The 17,738-nt window shown below is 41.5% G+C and overlaps 1 protein-coding gene across 1 annotated transcript in view; it reads left to right on the forward strand.

The window, feature by feature from the left end:
* CERT1 (ceramide transporter 1) overlaps window positions 1–17,738 on the forward strand; it is a 540,904-nt gene that overhangs the window by 1,677 nt on the left and 521,489 nt on the right. Inside the window, 1 exon segment of the mRNA XM_030193269.1 lies at window positions 16,720–16,854. Coding sequence (XP_030049129.1) covers window positions 16,720–16,854 — 135 coding nt within the window.

Consider the following 17,738-nt stretch of genomic DNA (forward strand, 5'->3'; position numbering starts at 1 on the left):
AGTTGGCAGCTCAGTATCCAAGGTGGGTGGAAACAAAAACAGAATTATTGGATGTATGGATAAACATGACTTAACAGAGAAGAGAAAGCATAGATTTAGCAAAGGAAAGTTATATACTATTAATCTGTTGGAATTATTTGAAGATGTAAGTAAGCATGTGCATAAAGGTCAATTTTTATATTGTCTGAATTTTCAGAATTCATTTGCTCAGAAGAGACTGCTTGGGAAGTTAACCATCAGCCTTCTATTCCAGAACTGTTAAGTTTGGAAATGCAACAGGACTAAATGGTCAGCTCTCCAGAGAGAAAAAATATATATACTGAGATTATTGTTGTTTTTGATTAATGACATGGAAAAGGGAGCAATGAATGAGGTGATTTAAACTTGCAGATGAGTTATTCAAAACAGTTGAAACATTCAGCAGGTTGAGGAAATTGTAAAAATATATTGCAAGATTGGGGAAGTGTCCACATTAAATCCAAGTGCAGAGAGATGTATCCTTAAACCCCCAGTTAGACCCCAACCTTCTCTTGTCTATCCAGTGAGCATAAACCTATGGTGGCAGCAAAGCAATTTTTCTTTGCATGATACTTAACTAGTTTGGCTGTGCAGAGGTGGCTCCAGATGGCTGTCTCTGATATGAATCTCTCAATGCATCATCAAAGATGGACATTTCAGATATTTGATGCAAAGGTAGCTGGGAAATCAGGGTTTGCGGGTCCACTAAGGTTGGAAAAAGAGGGGTAGGCTGGAGACCACAACCTAGGAGGCAGTAATTTACTCACCCCTTGCTAAGATGGTTTTGGTATGAGGATGGCGTAAGACTTGTAGAAGATGCAGGAGCTTTCCTACTTATAAGCACAAGGGATTACAACGGGTAGGAGAGAGGCCATTGGGTGACAGTGATTTCTACAGTTTTGAAAGATAGGAAGAGGTCTACATCAGTGGTATATTTGGAGCTATAGAGAGTTTTTGTTTATAAAGCATATTGCAGACCCAAGTCTTGCATTTTTAAGATGATTCATCAAATGGTAGCATGTTTTATGATGGCCTAGAAAAGGGGCTTTCTCTGGATTAGTTAGATAGCAACACTGTCATGTTAGAGTGATAAGCAGGATGCTGGCAGCTCACCCAGGAGGAGTCAATGATCTTAGATAACTGGTGCACCTGGTAGTGTACTCGTGAGACTGGTACTTCAGGTACTAGTGACATTGCTCTTTGAAGCTTTGAAACATAGTCCTGGAGGAGTTGGCTGAGAGGGTCTTGGAACTCCAAGCTTTTTATGTAGGAAGCAGTACTTGGATATCTAACAAGATGTTGTGCACCGTGCCTTCCCTTATACCAAATGAGGTGCCATCTTCCACATGAATCAGATGCTGAACTCCTGAGCTTTGGGACAGAAGAGAATTTGGTATTTCAGGATGAAGAAGAACATCCTAGCCATTTGAAGTCATCAAAGACATTCTAGAAGAGTTTTTATTTCTTAATAGCAGGCCCAGGAAAGGACATTCAGCCTCAAAAACTTGTATGGTGAGATGAATTTGGAAGCAACAAAAAGAGGAAGGCTACTGTGGCTCTAACTCAGATAAACAACAAGTGAAGAGTCCCAGTATAAATGCTTTGTCAACATGATGTATTTAAATTCCAATCTTCCTTTATTTTCAAACATGCTCTTCTTTTTATGTAACAAACAGTTGTTGAGCACTTAGCTATGGCTCGACGGTGGCCAAACCCGTTTCACTTTACATGCTTCATCAGAGCCGTGCATCAACTTTCTTATAGCATCTAACAAGATGGGATCACATATTCTTGTGATCACCTATAAAGCAAATACATAACAATTACATCTGTGAAAAATCACACATTGGCTAGTGTCCAATCCTTACTTGCAAAATCATTAGTATACCTTAGCATTTAATTCAGTAGATAATCAGTTCAATATATGTCTAAGACAAATCAATTTATGATGTCATATCATCCTATCATTTTCATGTATACACCAAGTCCAACATTCTAATCAAAATAGCAAAAATATTGACAATTGTGAGATTATACACATAAATGCTATTCAAATTAAATAACATTCTTATTACTCTATCTACTTTTTTTTAATCAGTTATTCACATTACTACTTATACCACTCAGATCTTTCATTTCAACATACTGATCTGTTGAACAAGTTGATGTATGTTCTTACACAAACTATCTTTTCTAAATAAAGCTTGTTGTTAATAAGCTATCAAAGAAAAGGATCTTTTCTTAATTGTTCACTATATTTTCAACACTGTGATAAAATTCCTACCGCAGGGATTCACAAAATTCCCAGAGCCGCAGCTCGCTCCCTTCACTCTCTCCTACCTGATGGCTAAACTGGTGAATCTCCATGCTATCTCTTCTCCCCAAGTCACTCCGTTTGCACCCCACCCGCTTTTACTTCCGCATACAGTTCAGGCTCCTCTCATCGACTTATAAGTACCCCAGGACTTCACTCTTGAGCACCCGACTGTGAGTAACCTATCTATCCTAAATTGACACCAAAATGAACACAATCAAAATACTTCTGGTAATCTACTCCCTTGCACTGATCCACCTAGCACTATCCATCCCACTCACAGAACATTATTTCATACCCACCCTACAAAATCACCAAAGACTGATCAAACATTCCACGCTCCATCAATCCGATTCTCACCACACTAAAGGAAAACCATTTAAACATGGACATCACCAACAAAATGGGAGGAAAGATCACATCAAACACACATCACCCAAGGAACGACAAATAACAAAAATCCATACAACACCAAACATAGAAGTCGCATACCAAAATATCCAGGTAGGCTACATCAATGCTAGGTCCGTAATCAACAAAACAACAACAATATCAGATTGGATCACCTCAGAAAACCTCAATCTCATCTTTATCAATGAAACATGGATTCACAATCAAAACGACCCCCATAATCCTCAAACTATGCCCACCAGGTTACAAAATCACCCACCGAACTAGATCAGAAAAAAGAGGCGGAGGCATAGCACTAATATACCAAGAACAATTCCTCACCGAAACCATTGCCGCCTCCATAACACCCCAACTAGAAATTGCCTCATTTAGAATCCATAACAACTCCCTGACCGATCACCTGAATTGTGTACTATTCTACAGACCACCCGACAACTGGAAGGAAAGCCAGCCCATCTTCATGGACTTCATATCAAACAACTGTGTAAACAACAACAGCATACTGCTACTAGGCGACATTAACTTTCACCTAGAAGACCTCAACTCCACCAACGCTGATGAAGTAAAGACTTCCTATAGTCCTGGGATTTTAATTGGCCCCACATGCAAACTACCCATATCGAGGGACACACACTGGACCTACTACTACTACTACTTAACATTTCTAAAGCACTACTAGGGTTACGCAGCGCTATACAATTTAACATGGAAGGACAGTCCCTGCTCAAGGAGCTTACAATCTAAAAGACAGGTGTGCAATCTAAAGACAAGTGTAGAGTCAGTCTGATAGGCTACTATATTTCCGAAAGGTTAGGTGCCGAAAGCAGCATTGAAGAGGTGAGTTTTAAGCAGAGATTTGAAGATGGGTAGGGAGGGGTTTTGGCGTAGGGGTTGAGGAAGATTGTTCCACGTATAGGGTGAGGCAAGGCAGAATGAGCGGAGCCTGGAGTTGGCAGTGGTGGAGAAGGGAACTGAAAGGAGGGATTTGTCCTCTGAGCGGAGAGAGAACTGCCCACAGACAACAACCTATTAATAATAGACATCAAATGGGCAGCATTACCCTGGACCGACCATTATAAACTGAACCTAACTTTAAACTGGCGGAGAAAGGGCTCATACTGCACCCCAGAACATACTACCTACACCACAAGAGGGCAAATCGATCCACAAATTTTCTGGCAACAAATATATGAAAAAAATGGACAACACGCACTGATTCTATACTTTCTCAACCACTGGGATGACAGATGCAACAGTGTATTAAACAATATAGCACCCTTAACAAAAACATCAAAAAGACAGACCACTATACCATGGTTCAATGACGAACTAAAAAAACTCAAAACACAGACCAGAAAACTTGAACGAGCATGGAGAAAGACAAAAGATGAACACACACGTAATGCATGGAAACAAATGCATAGGAAATACAAATATGCAACAAGACAAACCAAAAGATCCCACTTCAAAACCAAATTAGGACCGGATTACAAAGATATGAAGAAACTATTCCAAATTGTAAATTACTAGACACCACCCCTATCACCGCATCCAACACAGACATCCCAACCGCAGACAAACTCGCTAACTACTTTAACGAAAAAATTAAAAAACTACGTAGCACACTTCCTCACCATAACACCGACATTGAAATCTTCCTCAACGATCTGGACCCAACCACAGAAGGATACCCAGCTGACCGCATTTGGACAACATTGAACCTCCTCAATACCGAATCAGTTACACAAGCGACTCACAGGTTCGCCAAGACCCACTGCAAATTGGACACATGCCCCAATTTGCATGTATTAAGTGTACCCCAGATCGCTTCATAACAGACCTTACATCCCATCTAAATTTCAGGCTACAACAAGGTCTCTTCCCTGAGGAAACATGGCACCATCCTACTCTCACCAATACCAAAAGATGCCAAGAAAGGCACAAACGATCTCACCAACTACCACCCAGTTGCGTCTATCCCATTAGTATTAAAAATGATGGAGAGCTTCGTGACTAAACAGATTATGCAATACCTGGACAAGTTCTCAATACTACATAACTCACAATCAGGATTCTGATCCCACCATAGCACCGAAACTGTCCTAGAAGTGTATTTTCAAAGCACTTAGCCTTACAAAGTTCCATAGGTTACTATGGAACTTTGTAAGGCTAAGTGCTTTGAAAATACGCCTCCTAGTCACCCACCTGGCCAAATTCAAACAGGAGATTGCCACAGGCAAAAGCATACTCCTCCAGTTTGACATGTCGAGCGCATTCGACATGGTAAACCACACATACTACTAAGAATACTAGGCCACTTCGGGATTGGAGGAAATGTTCTTAACTGGATTAAAGGTTTTCTAACCACCAGATCTTATCAAGTAAAATCAAATTCAAACATATCACCACCGTGGAAAGCAGTCTGCGGAGTACCTCAGGGATCACCATTATTACCAATACTCTTCAACATGATGATGATTCCACTGGTACAGTCCTTATGCAACCGAGGCCTTAACCCATTCATTTACGCAGATGATGTTATAATATACATCCCCTTCAGACATGATCTAACAGAAATAACCAACAAAATCAATGATGGCCTGAACATCATGGACTCCTGGGCAAACTCATTCCAACTGAAACTGAACACCGAAAAAACATACAGCCTCATCCTCTCCTCTCCATATAACAAATACAAACCCACAACCATAAATACTCCAGGACATACCCTTCCTACCTCGGACAGCTTGAAAATAATCTGCGTCACACTCGACTGCAACCTTACCCTAGAGAATCAAGTAAACTCTGTAACAAAGAAAATGTTCTATTCAATGTGGAAGCTCAAACGATTAAAACCTTTCTTCCCAAGAACGACTTTTCGATACCTAATACAATCAATGGTCCTAAGCCATGCAGACCATTGCAACGGAATCTATGCGGGTTGCAAAGAACAACTCATTAAAAAACTTCAGACTGCCCAAAATACAGCAGCCAGGCTGATATTCAGCAAAACACGCTTCAAAAGTGCTCAACCCCTCAGAGAAAAGTTGCATTGGCTCCCAATGAAAGAACGGATCATCTTTAAAATCTGCACCTTAGTCCACAAAATCTTATACGGCATAGTCCCAGGATACATGACAGACCTTATAGACTTACCAATAAGAAACAAAGTCAGATCATCAAGATCCTACCTAAACCTACACTACCCAAATTGCAAAGGACTGAAATACAAAACAACTTGCGTATCCGGCTTCTCCTACATAAGCGCACAACTATGGAATGGCCTCCCAAAAGCTGTGAAAACAATCCACGACCACCTGAACTTCAGGAAATCACTAAAAACCAACCTCTTCAAAAAGGCCTACCCCAACGACTCCATGTAACCCTCTTCACCTACCAACACAGCATATCTATGATCAAACAGGACAACACACAATCTTCACCCCTTCCGACCCTCCACTTATACCTCATTCGATCACTATAATACCTATACAACTATGTATTTGTTATACTGCTGGACAGACTTATACGGTCTGTGCCCTGGAAAAGATAGGTACAAATCAAAGTAAGGTATACACATATGAGTTTATCTTGGGCAGGCTAGATGGACTGTGCAGGTCTTTTTCTGCCGTCATCTACTATGTTACTATGTTATCAACCGACTGGGCAAACGCCTCTGATGGTACTATGTAAGCCACATTGAGCCTGCAAATAGGTGGGAAAATGTGGGGTACAAATGCAACAAATAAGTATTATAAAACGTCAAGCATTGACCAATGTTAAATCCTTACTTATCAAATCATTAGCTTAACTAACACTTTACTACTTCAGTAAACATAAGAATATTTACATTCTTTTTACAATATACTCACATTGCATCTTATCAAATCTCAATTCTTCCATACAGCGTTCCTAGCTGTTGAACAGATTGGTGTGTATTTTTTCAACCTAACTTTTCTGCTTAAAACTCGCTACCAATTATCCATCCTCCAATGAGATCACCTTTCTTAACCAATCAATTCACTGCATTATTTAAAGTTACCAATCAGTGATTGGTAAACATAACACAGTCAATCAATAGCTCTAATCTACTGCATTCCTAGATCGTTACCCAATTCAACTAAACAGAGCCATGTCTCAACATTCTTTTAATTAACATTGTTAGCTATAGAATGCACACCACTCAAGTTGTTTAAACCTGCTGGTTCCAATGCTGGTTCCAATTAGTTCAGGCGATAAATCCATTCTTACTCTTATTGTAAGAGTTGCCTACCCTACCTATCTCCTCCTCTGATGTTTAATTTCACCACATCAATTATCCCTTCTCCAATGAGAAGATCACCTTTCTTAACTAATCAAATCACTGCATTATTGAAAATTGCCAATCAATAGTAACATGATATCTTCATCATCAATCAATAGCTCTAATCCACTGCATTGCTAGATCATTACCCAATTCAACTAAACAGAGCAATGTCTCTACATTCTTCCAATGATCGTACTTAACAGTAAAATGCACACCACTCAGATTGTTTAAACCTACTGGTTCCAATGAGTTCAAGCGATAAATCCATTTTTGCTCTTGTTGTAACAGTTGCCTACCCCTATCTCCTCCTCTGATGTTTGATTTCACCACATCAATTATAAAGCATTTAAAATTATCAAAAGTATGTCCAAACTTATTGCAATGACTAACTAATGGTGCTTCCATCAGCTCCCTTTTTATATTACTCCAATGTTCATTTAATCTTATTCTAAAACTACGTATTGTTTTCCCCACATATAGCTTTTCACATGGGCAGAGAATTACATACACTGCATAAGTAGTATCACAATTACTAAAATGCTTTAGCTGATACTTTTTAAGGTCATATGGGTTGACAAAAGATTTTAACTGCAAGGTTATGTCACAATTTTTACATTTACCACACTTAAAGTGACCAACTGGAATATTAGTTTTCTTCATAGGCACAGATTTAAGATTTGATGGACTTAAAATTTCCTTTAAATTTTTTCCCCGTGTGTATGAAATACATAACGTATCTTTAAACATATCATTTGATTGTAATATATGCCATTGATTTCTTATTATAGCAGAGATTCTTGGGCTTGCATTTGTATATTTTCTAACAAAGGTCAAAGTTCTTTGATTGTCATGTGTTTTTCCAGAGTTTCTCAAAAGCCAATCTCTCATTATATTTTGCTCTATTATAAGCTTTCTTCAAGATGTGCAACCTAAAAACGATCTATGAACTAACCAACTTCCGCAAACTACTGAAGACCCATCTCTTTAACAAGACATACCACAAAGATCAACACATGTGAACTCCCCCACATGTACCCAGAATTGTCTCATAATGTTTTCTTGTTATATTATTATCATGTGCTAACATTATCATGTAACCCAAAAACCTTCTATAATACCAAATGTCTATTCTCTTCTTATTTCCACTATTCATGATGTATTGTAAGCCACAAATGAGCCTGCAAAGAGGTGGGATACAAATGCAATAAATAAATAAATAATGTGTCCGAGCTGCCATTTACCGCCGGGAACGCATCCCATGATAGAAAATAGAAAAATATTTTCTACCTTGGGAAACAATGTGCGCCATCTTTGAAACTATCGCAGGGCGCCTGTGCTACCCCTGCAGTAGTACTGATTTGGCACATGCTATCTGCATGTTAGCCCTACCACTGCTTAATAAAAGGACCCCTAAGAGCACATTCATTGAGAGCGTAGGCCAATGCAGTAAGTGTGAATTTCTCTTGCCAGAGTAGATATGTATGGCAGACACGTGTCTGTCCTTGCGTTTCTTTTTAAGGCATTAGCATCCTGGACAGGCAGTCTTTAGAGCAACCTTGAATCTTCTCACCCGCTGTAGGGGCAAAGTTCTTATATGCACTGTCATCTGGATTGTCTGGCAAGGACACTGAGGAATGTGAAATTTTGCTTCCTGATAATTTTATGTCATTGAATCTTGTTAGTCCAATCCAGGAACTCAGCTTGGGAAAGCTGGGGCTCCAAGGTAGAAATGACTTGATATGCCAGGTTGGGGCTACCACTAGTTGGGGGTGGAATGGGAGAAGAAGAATGGAGGAGAATACATAGGAAAAGGAAGAAAATTCTCCTCTGCCAGAAACTTGCTTTTACCCTTCCTTGCTGCACTAGCCAATACAGAGAGATAATCTTTGTATTCTTCGGCAGGAGGAAGGAGGATGCTATTTGTAGTGGACCAGTCTAGCAGAACTCATGGAAAAGTAAATTATTAGGTACCTTTAATTTCATGTTAGGAATTATTTGAAAAAGGAAAAAAAAAGATAGAAAATGTGCCTTTGCATGGGTCCTTGAAAATGTGTTTAGAGAAGGGCAACAAATGACACAGGAATAAAATGGCTGCCTTAAGAGAAAAGTCTCAACCAGTTAGGGCAGTTCAGCATCTTGGCAGGGGATAAATGTGAGAGAAGATACGATAAAGATTTACAAAACTTGAATCATATGGAACAAGTTACCCCTCAAATACTGCTGGTTCTAATGGGCATGCCATGCAGGTGCAGAACAAATTTATTTTTCCAGTCTCTCATAGGCAGTGGAATATGTTGTAGGAAGATTTTGTCAAAGGAAAGTAGATAGAGTTGTGGTTAATAGTTTTTGGAGGAGGAGTCATTTAACAGAAGAGGTAGCAATTCTAACTTGGTAAGCGTGAGGAAGAAGGAATGCATCTGCTTGAGTTCTTCTAGGTCAATGTTCTTCAATGCAAGTCCTGGGAGCTAGTGGCAGCTCATGGAGACCTCGGGGGTGGCTTCTTTGTCTTTGTTCACACCCCCCCCCCCCCCCCCCCCCCCCCCCCCCCCGCTACTCTTCACTTTCCCCATTTTTCCTGAGCCTGGGTAGAAAGACAATGGAGGAAGAACCACGTGCTTTGAGAAGGCATTTTGAAATGCTCACAACCTTGAGGATACCTCTAATGAATTTGGAAGGTGGGCTGGTGAGAATGAATGTGAGCAGTGGTGAGCACTGGTGAGCAGTGGTGTGGCTATCCTTCAGCTCATTAGAATCAGAAGTGGCCCCAGCTTAAAAATTAATGAAGACCAGTGTTCTAAGTGATCAAAATTGGTTGCTGTCAGGATGCTAGGCATTATGGACCATCGGACAGATCCAGCAGGCCATGTTTTATGAATTAATTTAGTCCTTGTCAATTAAATTATTTTTTGTATTTTATCTAATTGGTTTTTAAGATATTATTTTAAATAGTCTGTGGGGCTCATTTTCGAAAGAGGAAAACATCCCAAAAATGTCATAAAGCACCATTTGGACGGATTTCTTCTCAAAATGTCCAAATCGGTATTTTTTAAACCTGTTTTGCAGATGTCTGTCTATACATTTCGTCTGCAGTGTGTCCAAATCCCAAGGAAGCATGTCAGGGGTGTTTCAAAGGTGGGATTAGGGTGGGCCTAATGCTTGAATGTCTTACAGCCATAATGGAATAAAACCAAAATGTTTAGGGCAAAAACTGTTTTGCTCTAGACCTGTTTTTCTAACAAGACACAAAAAGGTGCCCTAAATGACCAGATGACTACTGGAGGGATTCAGGGATGACCTTCCCACCCCACAAAATGTGAATAAATATAGCATTCACCAGCCTCTATGGTAGCCTCAGATGTTATAGCCAGGTTCATTAGAGCAGTATGCAGGTCCCTGGAGTAGTGTAGTGGCGGGTGCAGTGCACTATAGACAGGTGGACTGAGGCCCATAACTCCCCCTACCTGTTACACTTGTGGTGGTAACTCGCCAGAAACCCATTGTACCCACATATAGGTGCCCTCTTCACCCATAAAGGCTATTGTCGTGGTATACATTTGGGGGTAGTGGGTTTTGGGTGGGCATTGGAGGGAAAGCAGACAAGATAAGGGAGCAAAGGTGAGATGTGTACCTGGGAGCTTTTAGGTGAAATTCACAGCAGCACCCCATTGCTGTCCTGGGATGTTTGGTTGACCAGTCTGCTAAAAATGCTGGCTGCTCTTACACCCCAATGGTTTGATTTTCACTTTTTGACAAAAATGGCCCAAAAAGATAAACGCACAGAACACAAAACCTTGGTACAAACGGTATTTTCGAAAAATAAAAAAAAGGTGTTTTGCTATTTCAAAAATGGTTACATTTGCTATTCGGATTTGTGATGTTTAGCACAAAACGTCCAAAGTGGAGGAGTGGCCTAGTGGTTAGGGTGGTGGACTTTGGTCCTGGGGAACTGAGGAACTGAGTTCGATTCCCACTTCAGGCACAGGCAGCTCCTTGTGACTCTGGGCAAGTCACTTAACCCTCCATTGCCCCATATAAGCCGCATTGAGCCTGCCATGAGTGGGAAAGCGCGGGGTACAAATGTAACAAAACAAAAAAAAAAGTCCGACTTGGTCATATGAAAAATGCCCCTTCACGGCATCAAATCTTGCACATTGCATAGACCCTTAGGAAGACTGTTTTAAGAGTGTATTAATTTTAATTCAGTCTAACGAAAGTTGGTCATAGAGAGATTCAGGACCTTCTGGATTACGCAAGTTCCTTCTTTACTAAATCATATGTAAAATAGGGTCTTATGTGGTGTGGGAGGATTTTGTACTACGTCATCTCTGAATAATCTTGTTTAATGGTATCAAAATATAAATGCAAACCTTAGCAAAAGTTTGCTTGGTTATTATTATCTTTCTCTATTGCCCTTCACATAAAAACAGAGCAGTGTACAATGTAGTTATAAAAGGTTAAACGGGCAAAAGAAACAGCAGGAAAAAGAGTCTGACTACTCTCAGTATCTCTCACGACAATTAGCCTGATCAGTCCAGTCCAGGCCAAAAGGCTGTGAAATAAATAAACTTTCAGGTCAGCTTTACATGTGGAACTGGAATTCTTAACTGGAAGATAGTGATCTCTGGGAGTGTAAAGTTAAGATTCAGTTCTAATCTGGATTTTTTAAAAAGGTGTGGAACAGTGCAGTTGGCTATATCTGAATTAGTTCCATATGCAACTCAGCATGCATTTCCTGGCTAACTGCACTGCTTTTCGTTTAGTGCCCCAAATGTCAGGAGGGTTAGATAGTTACTTCAAAACTAAAGTCAGTGCTTGCAATGTATAAAAGTCTTAGTTTTACTTTGAGGATTGATTTTTCAAGATTTCAAGGACCACAGGAGTAAATTTTAGTGGTTTTGGTTTGACAAGGAGCCTTTTTACTAAAGTGCAGTAAAGTTTTTGTTCACTTAAACATGATAATTTGACTACTTAATGAAGCTTGTATGTCAACTGTTGAGGGTGTTCTCAATATGTTTGTGTACAATTATTGCATAGTTAGCATGTGAATTAGCTTGTAATAAGTGTACAACCATAGTGTTTCCATATGGCAGATTGAAGTGCTAACTGCATAACCTACTATGGGGCAGGAAATGGGTATGCTATAGGCATGGACTATGTACTGCAGTTAACAAATGTGGAACAGTCTTCTGAAAGTTGGAACAGAATTACTTTAACCTTTTGAAACAGGTTGAAGGCTTGGCTCTTCTAGCAAATTAAGAAGGGTTTCGATGGGAGGGGTGAGGTGGCCATTAGTGGTTGAGTAGAGTCATAGGTGTCAGAACAGGGGGTGGTGGTCGGAGTCACACAGGATCTGCCCCCCACCAAAGCTTTCCTGCCAGTTGGTACTTGGTAGCATGCAGGGCATAGTGCAATGTTGGGTTCCCTGGGAAACGGTGATCATAATATGATCGTTTGAGCTACTATCTAGGATGAACCCGTAAAGGAAATCTACTGTAGCTGCATTTCAAAGGGCGACTATAATAAAATGAGGAAAATGGTTAAAAAGAAACTAAAAGGATCGGCTGCAAAGGTTAGGACACTAAATCAGGCATGGATGTTATTCAAAGATACCATCTTGGAAGCCTAGTCCAGATGCATTTCACTTATTTGCAAAGGTTGAAAGAAGAGAAAATGTCAGCCAGAATGGTAAAAGGTGAAGTAAAAGAGGCCATTACAGCCAAAAGACTGGCCTTCAAAGAATGGGAAAAGGATCCAAATGAAGAAAATAAAAAGCAACATAAGCACTGGCAAGTCAGATGCAAAGCCTTAATAAAGAAGGCTAAAAGAGAATATGAAGGAAAACTTGCTGCAGAAGCTAAAAGTCACAATAACAACTTTTTCAGGTACATTAGAAGCAGAAAGCCTGCAAGGGAATCCGTGGGACTGTTAGATCACGAAGGAGCAATTGGGGCGCTCAGGGATAACAAGGCCAAAGCGATGAAACTGAATGAATTACTTGCTTCTATCTTTACAAAAAAAAGATGTAAGAGATCTGCCTGTTCTGGAAATGGTTTTCAAGGATGATGATGCGGAGGAACTGGAAGATGTACTGAGCCAAATTGACAAATTAAAGAGTAGTAAATCACCTGGACCGGATGGCATACATCCAAGGGTACTCAAAGAACTCGAGCATGAAAGTGCTGATCTGCTGTAGCCTGTCGTTAAAATCGTCCGTAGTACCTGAAGATTGCAGGGTGGCTAATGTGACACTGATTTTTTAAAGGGTTCTAGGGGTGGTTGGGAAATTATAGATCAGTAAGCCTGACATCGGTTCCAGGCAAAATAGTGGAAACTATTACTAAGAATAAATTAAATAACACGTAGACAAACAATCATGGTTAATAGGACAGAGTCAGCATGGGTTCAGCCAAGGTAAGTCTTAACCCACCAATTTGTTTCATTTCATTGAAGGTGTGAATAAATATGTGGATAGAGGTTAGCTGGTTGATGTAGTGAATCTAGATTTTCAGAAAGCTTTTGATAAAGTTCCTCATGAGAGACTCTTGAGAAAATTAAAGAGTTATGGGGTAGGAGGCAAGTTTCTGGTGTGGAGTAGGAATTGGTTATTGGACAGAAAACAGGGGATAGGGTTAAATGGTCATTTCTCTCAATGGAGGAGAGTGAGCAGTGGAGCGCCGTAGGGATCTGTTCTGGGACCAGTACTATTTAACGTATTTATAAATAATATGGAAATCGGAACGACGAGTGAGGTGATCAAATTTGCAGATGATACAAAACACTTCAAGGTTGTTAAAACACGTGCGAACTGTGAAATATTGCAGGAAGAGCTTAGGAAATTGGAAGACTGGGCATCCAGATGGCAGATGAAATTTAATGTGGACAAACGCAAGGGGATGCACATCTAATATAATAAAACGCACCCTCAACGTTCTGAAGACAACGTTCTGAAGCCATCTGACGTCACTCCCAGGCTGAAGGGTTCGTGGATTCATGGTGGTGAAGCCATCCCACTAACTGTGTCTCTCTGCCCCGCCCTCGCGTCAAACGTTATGACGTCGAGGGCGGATCTATAACAGTGAAGGGATCGCTCGAACCACCCGACCACGCCCCCACCCACACAGATGTCACACTCTTCCTCCAACGCTGCCACTTCAATGCCCCTCCCGCCCTCCCACCGACTTCAACACTCACCCCTACCTCCAATTTCAGGACCCCCCCCCCCCCCGGCACGAACCTGAGGACAACACGCTTTCCTGCGGAAAACATCCCCCAAAGAACGAACACTGCCTCTCATATCGCTTCTCTTCGAGTCTTCTTCCCTCCCTGTGTCCCGCCCTTCCGGAACCTACGTCACAAGAGGGCGGGACACAAGGAGGGAAGACGACCCGAAAGGAAGCGAACTGCTGGGCTGGCGAGGCGTACTGCGTGCAGCACTAGACCGGAGCTTCTGTGGGCCAAGAAACAGGTTGGTGCGCCAGGGTTGGAAATGGTGACCGCCGATCTCAGGAGCAGGGCCATGGATGGCCTGGCCTGCTGCGTGCAGCACTTTATAACGGGGGTAAGACGCGGCAGGGGGGGGGCGGCCGTGACCGGCGATCTCGGGGGCAAGGGCGACCGCAGAACTCAGGGGGAGGGCCATGGATGGGAACAGAAAGGGAATGATGCATGGCAGGGCAATGTAGAAGAAAAGGCAGAGAAGTCAAGGAAAACTCTGGAACTGGGAAGGAGAGAGGACACTCCAACTGTGACGGAGGAAGGGATCCAGAAACAGGGACGGAGGAAAGATCATCAAACACAGAGGGAAGGAGCTGGAACCTGGAGGGAGGGAGTGGGGGACCAGGAACTGGGAAGTAGGGAGGGACCAAACCTGGAACTGGAGGTAGGGATGACCATGGAGGGGGGGAGGGGAAGTGGGGAGTGACAACAACCCTGGAACTGGATGGACCACACTGGAACTGGGAGGGAGTGAGGAGAGGGGAGGGGAGGGGGACCCTCCCCCCACAGACTCTCATTATCACACACACACACTCTCTCTATCACATACACACACACCCAGTCTCACTCTCTCTCTGTCACACACACACACTCGCGTATTCACTCTCTCTCATACACACTCTTTCAGACATACACACTCTGAGGAAACACCTTCCTAGCGCCCATTTCATTCGTTTCAGAAACGGGCCTTTTTCACTAGTTAGAAATAATAATCCGAATCATAGTTACCTGATGCTAGGGTCCACCTTGGGGGTCAGCGCTCAAGAAAAATATCTGGGTGTCATTTTAGATAATATGCTAAATTCTTCTTCTTAGCGTGTGGCGGCAGCCAAAAAGCAAATGGGATGCTAGGAATTATTAGGATAGAGATGGTGAATAAGACCAAAAATACTTTAATGTCTCTATCACTCCATGGTGTGTCCACATCTTGAGAATTGCGTTCAGTTCTGGTCGCTGTATCTCCAAAAATATAGCGGAATTAGAAAAAGTTAAAAGAAGAGTGACCAAAATGATAAAAGGGGATGGAACTCCTCTCTTATGAGGAAAGGCTAAAGTGGTTAGGGCTCTTTAGCTTGGAAAAGAGATTGTCTGAGGGGAGATATAATTGAGGTCTACAAAATCCTGAGTGGTGAAGAACGAGTAGAAGTAAATTGATTTTTTTTTTTTTTTTTTTAAAGTACAAAGACTAGGGAACACTCGGAGAAGTTACACAGAAATACTTAAAAAAAATAGGAGGAAATATTTTTTCACTCAATGAAAAGTTAAGCTCTAGAACTCTTTGCCAGAGGATGTGGTAACGGTGGTTAGCGTATCTGGGTTTAAAAAAGGTTTGGACAAATTCCTGGAGGAAAAGACCATAGTCTGTTGTTGAGACAGACATGAGGAAGCAACTGCTTGCCCTGGGATTTCTAGTATGGAGTGTTGCCATGATTTGGGTTTCTTTCAGGCAGGGGCGTAGCCAGACTTGAGCGGGAGGGGGGTCCAGAGCCCGAGGTGAGGGGGCACATTTTAGCCCCCCCCCCCCGCGCCGCCGACCCCTCCCCACCCGCTGCTGCCAACTTTGACAACCCCTGCCGATGACCCTCTCAACCCCCCTCACTCCCGCCGCCAACCCTCCCCCGCCGTCGCCTACCTTTGCCCGCCAGCCGAGATCCTCTTCTTCCCGCGAAGGCTTCGTTCTGTTTCTGTGAATCTGACGTCCTGCACGTACAACGTGCAAAACGTCAGAAACAGAACCCCCCTCCCGCCCGCTGCCAACCCTCCTCTGCCGTCGCCTACCTTTGCTGGCGTGGGACCCCAATCCCCGCCAGCCAAGGTCCAGAAAAATCCAAAGTCAGTTATAACTGCAGTAGGATCCTAAGGATTTTTTTTTTTCTGTTGGCATCATGGCATTTAAAGAGATTTATTAGTGGGGGATTGGATTTTTCAAACAGTATTTGTGTTCAAACCTTGTGTATAGCTAATTCTGCCTTTTAGGTAAAAGGCATTTTTGACCATTTTTATTGCTAGAGAAAAAACATTTCCACAACTTGATGAATAATCTTAAAATGTGTACTTAGTGATGCTAATTACCAAGTAATATAAGTGCTTGAGCAGTTACTTGGAGGATGTCACCTGAGTGTCATGCTTTATGTAATTATTTTTATATATTTTTTTTTTTACTTCCTCTTTGCAGTGGACCAACTATATTCATGGATGGCAAGATCGATGGGTGGTCTTAAAGAACAATACTCTAAGTTATTACAAGTCTGAAGATGAGACTGAATACGGTTGCAGAGGATCTATCTGCCTTAGCAAGGCTGTTATCACGGTAAGCTTTCTATTCTAAGAAATGGATCCCAAAACATTTTCTTGAAGACTTATTACATGATATTAGAAGGCATCTGTGTACTTAAAAATGCAGAGGGGTTAATCATATGGCATGATGAAAGTATCATAGAAAAACAGTTGGGGGAGACCAATGTAATCCCAACCAGGGGAAACAATTTATTGATAATACAAAAAAATAAGACACAAAGGCTGTTTCCCCTGGTTGGTCTCCCCGAGTTATTTTTCTTTATTCCTGTGTTTGGGGACAGTTGTCTGAAAGTATCCCCCTGCCTAAATGAGGCTTGTTAGACTCAAACAGCTTTGGTGCTGCTTTGTATTGGGTCCATTAATTTTGTGCCAATAATTACATAGTCCAAAACCTTATAATTCAGCCAAAAGCTTGCTTTTCTCTGACTGGCATACATCACCTTAAGGTTATTTCATGCACCGTCATTTTATACTTGGGGAATCAGTACAGCAAGATCGGTTGTTGAAACCTTATTTGGCAGTGTTAAAACATTTTGATTGTAAATAAACTATCAAATATGACAATGAACTAAACTAACATAAATGAGGATGCAAAGTAAAGTAGAAGATAAGTATAGAAAGAGCAGTTCATATTGTGTGTTTGTGTGGGTTTTAATGTATTGAAAATGTGGAGTCTTACATGGCACACCTGTCCTCGCCACACCATTTGGTTTAATCAGTAAAATTCCAAATTTGTCAGCCTGTATGGCGGATGCAAACCTAGATATTGTTGCTGTCGTACAGATGCGGCTCATAGTCTCTTGAAAAGGGATACGAACATACTGAACTATAATTGCTCAGGAAAGAGAAAAATGGTAGAAAAGGGAGAGAGGTTAGAGGAGCTCTTAGGTTTAAAAA

Source organism: Microcaecilia unicolor, chromosome 2 (assembly GCF_901765095.1).
Source record: "Microcaecilia unicolor chromosome 2, aMicUni1.1, whole genome shotgun sequence".
NCBI classification, from domain to species: Eukaryota; Metazoa; Chordata; class Amphibia; order Gymnophiona; family Siphonopidae; genus Microcaecilia; species Microcaecilia unicolor.